The sequence below is a fragment of the Eptatretus burgeri genome, chromosome 1, assembly GCF_056783735.1.
Source record: "Eptatretus burgeri isolate ZD-2024b chromosome 1, Ebu_testis_v1, whole genome shotgun sequence".
NCBI classification, from domain to species: domain Eukaryota; kingdom Metazoa; phylum Chordata; class Myxini; order Myxiniformes; family Myxinidae; genus Eptatretus; species Eptatretus burgeri.
In genome coordinates, this window is record NC_140961.1 from 3481862 (window position 1) to 3494493 (window position 12632).

General features: G+C 45.9%; 1 protein-coding gene across 3 annotated transcripts in view; it reads right to left on the reverse strand.

The window, feature by feature from the left end:
* Positions 1-10820, reverse strand: part of BIN3 (bridging integrator 3) — a 249286-nt gene extending 238466 nt beyond the window's left edge. Inside the window, exon 1 of one of the 3 annotated variants that reach the window (XM_085871004.1) lies at positions 10731-10820. Coding sequence is in view for 1 of the 3 variants with exons in the window: in XM_085870993.1 (XP_085727119.1) it covers positions 10631-10638 (8 nt within the window). In the remaining 2 variants the exon portion in view is untranslated. Of the gene's footprint in view, positions 1-10630 lie in introns of all 3 variants that reach the window. The other 2 variants (XM_085870993.1, XM_085871014.1) reach the window with 2 other exon arrangements.
* Between the last annotated feature and the right edge of the window lie 1812 nt (positions 10821-12632).

The window sequence follows — 12632 nt, forward strand, 5'->3', positions numbered from 1 at the left end:
CCAGTTGGGGAAATAGAACCCCTGGTTACAGACTGGTTGTGTCAGATGCCGAGCGTTTTCTGCCAGTCTGTAACCATTTTGGTCTTGTATGCCAATCGAACGGATCGTTCCTCGACACGACTCGAATTAATCCATAGCGGCAACTTCATCCGAATCAACCAGATTTATTGGGGAACATCGGGGATCACAACACAAGCAAATTTCACGACAATCGTTTTATTAACAATCCTCAACCCTTAATTTCTTAAATAGGGAAACACAGACTGCAGGTTGCAAGGGGGTCGCTACCGAAATATGTCTTAGACAACGTGCAGACAAAGACAGACAGCATGCATGCAAGACAAGACAGAGTACTTGGTGAGGTTTCATGGATGAGAGGACAGTGTCAAAAGCACGAATGTCGCTCGCAACAGGCTGATGTCCACAGATTCGAACTCCCAGCCTGAACGCACCGCGTGGCAAGATGGCGGTGCCGTACTCTTCCTTATCAAGTCACCGTATGCGCACGCCCTCCTCAGCGCGTTTCGGCCCCGCGCAATGTCGACGATGGGCCTCAGCCGATCTCTCTCATGGTCCAGCATACAAATCCAGGCCTGGCCTGTTCTCCAGACAAGGCCCAAATCGAAGTGCCAGGCTCCGGCAAGTGGATCAGCAAACATGACGAGCCTTTGGTGTGAGCAGAGACCGTCAGAGGCTCCGGCGTCTCCTCTCCTGCCTTCCCGCCTCGAAGCCCGACTTCCGCTTCGTCCCCTCAGTTCCTCTCTCTGTCGAATCACCTTTTCTTTCCTTGGGGTCGATCGCCGATTCGACGTGCAGGCAGCCTCTCTTACGTTCACTCGCTTCGAAACACGAGCACCCTCTCGAGAGCGACTGTTCTCCAAACACGATTCTCTTTTCATGAAGCCTTCGTTCGCTTGCTTCGTTCGCTCCTTCGACACACGAGCAGCCTCTCAACCGCCCGCAGTTTTCCAAACTCCTGAACTGAACCTGAGGTCTTCATTTTCTCTCTCGACACACGAGCACACCTCTCTCGGTGAAGCCGACTAACTCCTCCCCTCAGCTCCACCTCCTCCCCTCGGCCACACCCTCCCAGCACACTGGGCGGGGCCTATCGTCCGTAGAGGGGAGGAAGAAGAGGGAGCCCCTGTTCCACCACCACCGCATGGACAATAAAACAGCCTTTTACATCACCCGTCACATATAACGTCCACTTTACCAAACAATCTATCTATACAAGCATTTAATGGGGGATCTGAGCTAATCCTATATTTAGTAGTCCAATAAGGGCCATTTCCGTAACAATATATATGTATATATATATATATATATATATATATATATATATATATATATATATATATATATAAATACATACATATATCAAACATAACGAAGCTGAGGATATGTACCTTAATCCTAAGACCAAAGTCTTAGGATTAAGGTACATAGGATTAAGGTACATTGGATTTCCGGTTCCGGTTTTGAGCGGCAAGAGGTCTCCTTCGGGGCTCCCTGCTGACGTTCTCAAAGTTAAGTTCCGGTTGTTATTTGTCCCGTTTTAACTGTTTAATTTTCTCACCTACATGTTAATGTGTGTTCCTAGTTCGGTTTTGTTTCAAAAATCGTGCTATTTTGTGAATATTTATGTCGACGTTCTTACCTGGTGTTTGAGGCCTAGTCCTAGGCTTGAGGCCTACCGGTTCCACTCGGTGTTCGATCGGTTTTTTTTTGTTTGTTTGTTTGTTTGTTTTTTCTCCCCATTACCTTCAATTTCTATCCTCCCCATTATCTTCAATTTTCATCCTCCCCACTTTCCAAACATCCCCCATTCTCCCAACTAATCTCTTAAAAATATATATATATATATATATATATATATATATATATATATATATATATATATATATATATATACATATACCCAACAACAACAACAACAACACGCTCACCTTCTCCCGATTCTGCAACTTCTTCTTCCTCTTAACTTCCTCCTCGTCTTCCTCGATTTCTTTTTTTTTTTACACTTCCATGACCTAATCTGTTGAACTCTCTCATACATTAATATTAACAACAAAAACGATCTTATAATGCTTCATCTTCCTCTCTCACACATGTGGTACTCTTTACTGTTTCACAATGCACTACTCTTCTGCTATTTTAACAGACTGCTCTCATTTCGACCTCTCCTTCATTCCTTGCCTAAAAAATCCAACTATTACAGCGCTTCTTCTCTCCATGCTCTGAATTCGCCTTCATTGCATCCATCAAGAATTGTGTTAAATCGCATCTCTGACCTAAAACTTTTAAAAACCACAGTTTACCATGGATGCTCGCTTTCCATCAACCATTCTTTTTTTCCAACTTCAGTGCCAACTCACCCCCCTCACCCCTCACTCTCACTTTCAAAGCAACCATCCCACTCTTCTCCCTCCAAGCCTCCCTCTCACCTCTTTCAAAAATTCCCCCTCACCTTTCTCCCACCTTTCATCCCCCTCACTCTTCCTTCTCTAAGTTGCCCCCCTCTCATCCACCAACCTGCCTCCCTCCACTGCCCTCTCACCTCCATCTCTTCACTCCACCTCCTCAAATCCTCAACTGCCATCTTCCTTGTCTCTTGTCCCCCCTCTCTCCCAGCACCACAGAGCCTTTTCTACTCCTCATTCGGCCCCCTCCCCTCGCTATTCTGCAATACCCCACACTCCTTCAGCAACCCTCCTTACCTCCCCCTCGTCCCTCGTCCTACCCTCCCCCGCCCCTCCACCTCCTGCACCCAAAGCCTCCTCCCCTACCTCTTCATTAAAAGTGTGGACCTCAAATATCCGGGGCCTTCGCTCAAACCTTTCAGATCTTTCCATGCAGGTTGCCACTGACAAACCAGACATTATCTGCCTAACAGAAACTTTCCTCTCCCAAGACGTGTCTGACTCCCAAGTATCTGTCCCTGGTTACTCCCTCTTACGGTATGACAGACCTGAGCCTCGTCCTGGTGGAGGTGTTGCTCTCTTCATCAAAGACTCTATTCCTCACTCTCCCTGCACTGCCCTCACTCCCCCACACCCCCAGGAATACCTCTGGCTTCGGCTTCCCCTGCACTCCCACCTCATGTTTATATGTGTACTGTACCGTCCACCGAACAGTGATGACTCCATCTACACCTCACTCTCCGAAAACATGGACCATCTTCTATCTTCTCATCCAAACTCTCTCTTCTTCTTATGTGGCGACTTCAATTGTCATCACGCCAGTTGGCTAGGTGTGGGTACCTCTCTCACCTGCCATGGGACATCAGCAAAAGCTTTCTGTGACTCATTGGGACTGACTCAATCGGTCAACTTCCCGACCCGGATCTCAACCAATGGTACTCCATCTCTTCTGGATCTGATTTTGACAAATTTCCCTGACAATATCTGCTGCTCTTCCTTCGCTCCAATCGGTTCTTCTGACCACGTCCTTATTAAAGTGGACATCTCTCTGGCTGTTATCAGAGAACCACCTCACCGCCGTCGAGTCTGGCATTTCACTCAAGCCGACTGGCAGGGTCTCCGAGCAGCCATCAAACTTACAGACTGGTCTCCTATCACTACTTTCTCAAACATCAACTCATCCTGGGAATTCTTTCAAAGAAACTTGCTCTCCCTCATGCACAGATTTATCCCCTCTCGTGTTCAGTTGTCTTACCCTTCCTCCCGCCCTTGGTTTACTGAAGCTTGTGGCGAGGCAGTTGTCATGAAACAACTTGCCTTTGCCTCATGGAAAGCAAACCCAACTGAGGGCAATCTCAGTTCTTTCCACAAAGCTCGGAACAAGTGTGTATCTACCCTCAGGAGAGCCAGAAAACAACATCTTTCTCATCTCAAGTCTGAACTCTCAAACCTCTCTCCCTCCTCAAAATCCTGGTGGCGTTTAATCAAATCTGTTTCTGGTGTATGTTCCCCCTCCATCCCCTCCCTTACCTCAAATGGCCGCACTGCTGATTCCACACGTGATAAAGCTGAATGTCTAAACTCGGTGTTTGCAGCTAAATCTTGTGTCCTAAACCCATCACTATCTCTACCCACCTTACCCAGTCGCACCCAACTGTCCCTGGACTCTGTATCCTTTTCTCCTGACAAGGTGGAGAGCTTGCTTTCAAACCTCGAGTCAGATTCTGCAACCGGTCCAGACGGCATCAGCCCACGTGTCCTCAAAGCCTGCTCTTCTGCTCTTGCTCACCCTCTCTCTGTTCTATTCACCCTCTCATTTTCCCAAGGTCATCTGCCATCTGCTTGGAAATCTGCTAACATCACTGCCCTGCATAAAAAGGTGCAAAAACAGATCCCTGTAACTACAGACCAATCAGCCTTCTCCCAATCATCAGCAAGGTTATGGAATCCATCATCGCTTCAGACATGAAATCCTTCCTCTTCTCCAATGGCTTGATTTCCAAACATCAATTTGGTTTCAGACCAGGTCACTCTACCCTGGATATGCTGCTACTGCTCTCCCATCAATGGATGGAGGTCCTCAATGCCAGACAGGAAATCCGAGCCGTATCCCTGGACATATCACGTGCTTTTGACACAGTCTGGCACCCTGCCCTACTCACCAAACTCTCTTCCCATGGTATTCAAGGCCATCTCCACTCATGGCTCGCAGACTTCCTCTCCTGTCGCAGTCAACGTGTGGCCCTAAATGGAGTTCTTTCATCCCCTCTTCCTGTGCAGGCTGGAGTTCCTCAAGGTAGCGTTCTGGGCCCTATTCTTTTTCTGGTTTTCATCAATGATCTCTCGGACTCTCTGGAAAATCCTCTATTTCTCTTTGCCGATGACTCCACCCTCTGCCGTACCATCTGTCATCCCTCAGACCGGCAAGCAGCAGCTTCTTCGCTCACTGCAGATCTGGATAAAATCACAAACTGGTCCAACACGTGGAACATGTCTTTCAATCCACACTAATCTCACACTCTCACTATGTCTCTTCGAAAGGACCGTTTACAAAACCCCCCCATCCACTTTCTCAACAATCCTCTGGAAGAAGTCTTTTCTTTCAAGCTTCTGGGTCTCACTATCTGCCATGACCTTTCCTGGGAAAGTCACATTTCCAACCTTGCCTCAAAAGCCAGTCGCCGACTGGGAATCCTCCGTCGTGCAAAGTCCTTCCTCGGCCCTCTTGAGCTCCTGACCACTTACAAAGCTTTTGTCCGTAGCCTGATGGAGTACTGCTCTCCCCTCTGGGCTGGTGCTCCTGCCTCCCACCTTTCTCGACTTCACGCTGTCGAAACCAGGGCTTTTAAGATCATTGGCATCTCCCGCAATGAAGCTGAGTCTTTGGGCCTCTCACTCAATCACCGCAGGTTGGTCGGTGGTCTTTCTGTCTTCTACCGACTCCTCTCCAGCCTTGCCCCCCCTGCTCTCTCTGCGATTTGTCCCCACATTTCCACAGGGCGCTCAAGGTCCGCCAACAACCCCCTTCTGGTAAAACTACCAAAATCACGAATCACTGCTCATCTTCACTCTTTCATTCCTCTTCTTTCCCGCCTTTGGAATAAACTTCCTCACTCTATTCTTTCCCATTCTTCCCTCCAGGCTTTCAAAACAGCTGTTCACCACCACCTCTTATCTTCCCCCATCCAAATCCTCGATCTTTTCTACCCCCGATAATCCACCCAAGCCCACTTCCTTCAATTCTCCTGCTTTCCTTCCTGAAAGTCCCTGTAATGTCCATCTTCTCCTCGCCATGTTCCCCGTCCCATCCCCATCCCTCTCCCTTCCACAGTTCACCTGTGTCTGTTCCCCAATGTTTTGTCCCTTCCACTCCCGCCCCTCTTGTCTCATGCCTCCTTGCTGTGAGTTGTGTGTTAGCTCTCATACGAGCCTCGACCAAGGTATAAAAAAAAAAAAAGTCCATGATCAAACAAATACACATGTACTTTAGCTCAAAGATCAAAGCTCATTGTCGTATAACAATACAAACATTCTAGCGCACAGAGCTAGACCAGAGCTAGATATGGTCAAACCATCATTTTAGCTCACCTGGACTTTAATCAGGTGAGCTTATGCGATTGAGCAGTGTCTGTAGGTGAGCGAGTCAGTCAGTGAGTCTGTAAACACTTCAGTCATTATCACTTGAAACAAATGCACTATTTTGATGAAACTTGGCCACAAGCTTCATATCTGATTTCAAGCGAAAGTGCATTGACTGCATCAAAATCTGTGCTCATTAAGGGTGTCTACAGGGAGGGGGGTGGGGGTGGGGATTGGTTTGACCCCAATCCCCCCCCCCAAAAAAGGTATTTGCTTTCTTCTCAAACTACAGAGTACACACAATTATGATGAAACGTGACCATAACCTTCATCACCTGTGATAAACCAAAGTTTGTTCATGACATTAAAAATATAAAATTTAATTAAAATAAAAATCATGGTCTGGGGAGGTTTAAGGGGGGCTTGAGTGACTGTTGTTCCTGATCCAGGTGAGTTTCAGGACCTATTGTCCAACTTTTTTGTTAGGGCTTTGGGAACCACTGTCTGTCACCAACATGAAGAGGATCCATCCCCAGGAGATGAGCTGGCAGGCCATCCCATGAGGGAGTATGTACAACAAGCACCTCTTAAACAGGAATGATGACCAGTAACCCCTGTGCCACACTTGCTGCAAGGGGTCCTAAACCACAGGGCGTGTGTGTGTGTGTGTGTGTGTGTGTGTGTGTGTGTGTGTGTGTGTGTGTGTGTGTGTGTGTGTGTGTGTGTGTGTGTGTGTGTGTGTATGTATGAACAATATCCACCCTATTTAAAACCCCATTACCAGTAAATCTGTAATAGGTACTCAAACAGGGTGGATGTTGTCCTGAGCATGTGATCTTTAATGTGTATATATATATATATATATATATATATATATATATATATATATATATATATATATATATATATATATATATATATATATATATATATATATATATATTTATGCGACTTTGAAAATGACGTAATCCACCCCCAAAAAGCCCAGGAAGTCACCATGAATTAAATCGTGTATGCCAGATGAGGATTCTTACCTGAAATGGTCCACAGAGCTTCAAAGAGAAGCCAAAAATACTTGGAAACACCCCTACAAGAAAGAGGTGTGCCTCAGCACAATGAAAGGGTTGAAAAAAAAAACTTTCTGAGCCAAAAAGGCTGATATATTTTGGCCCGTACGAGGACGTGGACCGGTGCAAGGCTCAAACGTTCGTAAATGGGCGCGAACTACGCAAGCTTTCCATCCTTGCCAGTGAGTGGACTTTGAACCTTGCAGGATTACCTCTTGTGAACATGGCAGGCTTGGTGATTTATTTATATGGACGTCTTCAATTCGAAGGACGATGCAGTCATGACCAACATTCAAGTCGACTTCCCAGAGGGAGACGTCGTATCTGGTTGAGGTGCTTCTTCACACCGATGGGAAGGAAATATCTTGTCAATGCACAGGGCAAGTTTAAAATTATGATATTTGCTATTAATCATGTGTTAGGTTCTCCAATTTCCTACATTTCCGTGAGCCCGATTTGTATTGAAGAAGAGAACAATGATGATGAACCTTTCTGAAATTGCCACAACAGCATCATGTGGGGAGAAAGTTTCTCGTCTTGTGATGCCAGAATGTCTGAATGTGTCGCGTGAAGGAGATACGGTAGCGTGATCAGCCGAGCAAGTCATCATGGGAGTGGGGGAATTTGTAATCCAGTGTACATGATTGTGACAAGTGTTTTCCCCGTTACCCCGTTTTTTTTCCCCCTTTACCTGTTCTCACCATCGGTGTGTTGGTCTGGTAAGCGGTTCGTTAATTTGGCATTGCAGTGTAAACGCGGTGTGAATAAACCTCACGAGCATTGGGAATTGGTGTGAATCCTCGTACGGAGGTCACGTGAACCCCATGATGAGATTACTCGGGGTTGCTCAGCTCCATAGTCCTGAATAAATGGGGATGCTATCTCAGTGAGAGATTTTCGTCATAGTTTTCTGTACGCCAAAAACCGAAGCAAAGATGTGTTCGCCTTTCCTGACAGATGGCGTGGAGTCTCTTTTGCCGGTCCATTGCTAAATCTGGGATTGTGCAGGAGGAGGTATTTGACAATGTAAGCAACCAGCGTTCCACCATTACAACAAACGTATACATCACATGCCTGACCAAGACATTAGTTGATATCCATCCATCCATTAGGACCATACTGTGTGGAGCGTTGGTGCTCCCTAAGCAGTCTCCTTGGCTATTGGACACAATCCTGTACGGGTCGCCACTCTGACATAGGATAGGAGCATGCTGGCACTCATTTTGCCAACCTCGGAAGGATGACAGGCAGAGTCAACCCCACATGGTATTAATTCAACAGCTGAGTGGGATTTGAACTCTCGATCCAAGGATCCCAAGCCCACCACCCTAACCATTAAGCCAACACCAGGCATATTAGGAGACATTAAATGAATTAAAAGGACATTAATAGACAATAGACCAACATGTGGCATTTGGCTCTGGGTTCCCTGCATCATGAACCAAAGAAACAGGGCAACCCAAAGCATTGCCACAAGTGGTGGCCTCCTTTGCCTGGATGGACACAGGCACAATGACTCAAACCTATATTTGCCTCCACAATACAAGAGGTTAAAAAGAGTTGGAAGGAGGGCAAGTACTACAATCTTGTGTGGTTGTCACCATGATGAGAAGAGTGCAGAAAACGAGAGCAGTTGTCTCAGTGAGTCACCAGATGAGTGTGACACGTATTGCAGTAGGAAAGGATAACGGTGCATCGCAACCGAAATACAAAATGTATATATATATGTTGTTGTTGTTTCGTATGCAGGACGTGGTTGCTGGTTGCATCATTTTCCTGGAAGCGCAGCTGTTCCTCTGATGGAACAGCCGACCTCGGACCTCGGAACAGCCCGCGTGACCAGTGAGCCGGTACTCATTTTGCCGACCTCGGAAGGATGACAGGCCGCGTCAACTCACCTGGTGATATTTCAATGGCACGATGGGGGCTCAAAATCAAAGCCCCAAAGATCTTAAGCCAGTCACGTTGACCGTCAAGCCGACACCAAGCTTTGTTTCTTTGTTGACATTCAAGTAAGGATTGGTAAAAAAATTTTTAAAAAAAGTAAATAAATAGAGCAAGCAAACAAACAAACAACGATTAGGTTTTCGATAGTATCATTAGCTCCACCACCGCAAATGAACAGAGGTGATGTTTTCACCCCTGATTGTTTGTGAGCACGATATCTCAAAACTTGGATGGATTCGGAAGGAACATGGCGGACACGTTAGGTGTGCAACAAGGACAAATCGATTTGATTTTGGTGAAGATCCAGGTTTGGATCGCGATACGAGATGAATTTTTTTTTTTTAAGTGATTCTTCACTCTTTAAGTGATAGTGATTAAGTACGTAGCATGACATTTCAAAAAGTTGTGGATGAGTTGGCTCTGTGACAACAATAAGCCAATTCGATTTTGGTTCAGATCCAGATCCGGCCGATCAGTGGGATACAAAACAAACTGTTCAGCCTGGCGGAGGTATGCACTCGACTCAGTGTTGTTGTAGTTTACATTTCACACACACACACACACACAATGTATACAAGGGCGGAATGAGCAGTCGGGCATTCAGGCACTGACCGAGGGCCTGGGCCATCAAAAAGGGCATGTGCTCAAAAAATAAATTAATAATCATTAATATTAAACATTTTACTGCTTTAAACAAACAACGTTTACCGCTGTTAAAGCTACAGTGTCAAACTTCACAGAAATTGGTTATTTACCAGAAACGTGCAAATCTTTTCAAGAAATACCGCAGTGTTCAATCGACGAAGGTACCAATCGAGTCGGTCGGTGCAAACGTCCCTCTATCTCCTACGTTTTACATCATGTTGTACGGCTATGCCTGATGTTGGCTTAATGGTTAGGGTGGTGGGCTTGGGATCTGAGGATCCCGAGTTCAAATCCCACTCTGCTGTTGAATTAATACCAGGTGGGGTTGACTCTGTCTGTCATCCTCCTGAGGTCAGCAAAATGAGTGCCAGCTTGCTGGTATCCTGTGCCGGAGTGGCGACATGTCCAGGATTGTGTCCAATAGCCAAGGAGACTGCTTAGGTGTTAGGGTTAGGGTTAGTGGGTGGGTGGGCGGACGGACGGACGGTTGGGTGGACGGGTGGGTGGACGGACGAGTGGGTGGGCGGACGGGTGGGTGGACGGGTGGGTGGATGGACGGGTGGGTGGACGGACGGGTGGGTGGACGGATGGGTACAGCTAACAGTTTTTAACACTTTCAACAAGAACTATGGGAGTGCATGGAAGTAACCAGAACTATGGCGTTGACAAAGCACAGACATGATGGGTCGAACTTCCTGTCCATCATCGCATAAATATTTAACTTTCCAAGTTGAGAAATCGATCAATTCATTCAAACACGCCGAGGGTCGGCCTCTCACTTCCATGACGTCACAAACATCAATGTCAATAACAATCACGTGAACAATCGTTTCCACAGCAACTCGACCAGGGAACCTTTTAATGATCATTCCCATCACGAGGTCCGTATAAGGTGTTTATGTTTCTAACTCCATTTTTAAAACAATCTCCACATCCCTGGGAAGCCCCAAGTTCCAACCGCTCGCTTACCAGCTCATGGCGCCTTTACACAACTACAGGAGACTTCAGATTTCCACAGAATAACGAGACGTCAACGTCTAAAAAAAAAAATTAAAAAAACACAACCAACCGAAACCACCACTTCCTTCCTCCATCACATGTTCACGGCAACATCATCGTTTCTCACGTGTAATCACGATATCCTCCCTGAAAAACAAACAAAACTGATAAACACGTTATCACTGAGGTGTTGGAGGAAATAAAACTCGAGGGGAAAAAAAATAGTAACAGTCAAGAGTCACCGATAAAAACAAAAATAACAACTACAACTACTAAAACAACAACGGCTTCACGTTTCTGACGTCATTTCCGCTCCCTTGATCAGTGGTAAAAATTCGAACAAAACGATCATGTTATATTTTGTAATCGTGTACATTTATAAAATCATGTTGTTAATAAAAAATAAAAATAAAAAGGTTATGCTTCAAAATTAAACAAATTATCGTTTGGAAAACGAATGGTGAGGAAATGTTTCCCATTTGGCGACGGGAAAAGCGTTTCCGTGTGGAAGAGCGTGCGGAGCGTGAATACGTAACTACGTGTTTGCGTCATTACGTATTTTACGTGCAACGAGGAAACGGACGACGTGGAACCCATCGATTTGAACACGGGTTTCTCGTCCACCATGACTGATGAACCGTCCGTTTGGATGAGCAGAACAAACGGGGCACAACTTGTAATATTGATCCCGGATATTTTTTCCTGAAGGAGGAACTCAACCTCAACCTGGGCACACTTGGCGAGACACGTGGTAAAACGTGACGAACGCAGACCGGCAATGAACGACACCAACACACCATGACCTACTCTTTTTGAAAGGCGCCAATGTATTTGGAAAGATACACAAGCGAGTGCGAGCACACAGGACAGGTGGTGTATTGTTTCCATTAAAAGATGACACACGTGCTTGATGACCGACCACCCTGCCTTGCACCACGAGCATTGCCGTGAAAAACTTGGTCGTCACATCCTCCAACAACAGGAATAAAACCCACACTTCACAAGCGTTCATTACAATAATCACGTGATCCCAGATTCATAATTCCGTTAAACTGTAACAATGTAAAGAGTAAAAAAGATCATATTGTGGTTCAACATGACGTGTTTGGGCGAACAGTGAACACCGAGCTCGTGATACTCGAATCCCAATATCAATGCGTACACACGCACACGCACACCAACACACACTCATACAAACACACACACACACCAACACACACTCATACAAACACACACACACCAACACACACTCATACAAACACACACACACCAACACACACTCATACAAACAAACATACTCGGACAAACACACACACACTCATACAAACACACTCATACAAACACACGCACACGCACACCAACACACACTCATACAAACACACACACACACACCAACACACACTCATACAAACACACACACACCAACACACACTCATACAAACACACACACACCAACACACACTCATACAAACAAACATACTCGGACAAACACACACACACACTCATACAAACACACTCATACAAACACACGCACACGCACACCAACACACACACACTCATACAAACACACTCATACAAACACACACACACACCAACACACACTCATACAAACACACACACACCAACACACACTCATACAAACACACACACACACACCAACACACACTCATACAAACACACACACACCAACACACACTCATACAAACACACACACGCACACCAACACACACTCATACAAACACACACACACACACCAACACACACTCATACAAACACACACACACCAACACACACTCATACAAACACACGCACACGCACACCAACACACACTCATACAAACAAACATACACGGACAAACACACACACACACAAACAAACACACACACACACACCAACACACACTCATACAAACACACACACACCAACACACACTCATACAAACACACACTCATACAAACACACGCACACTAAC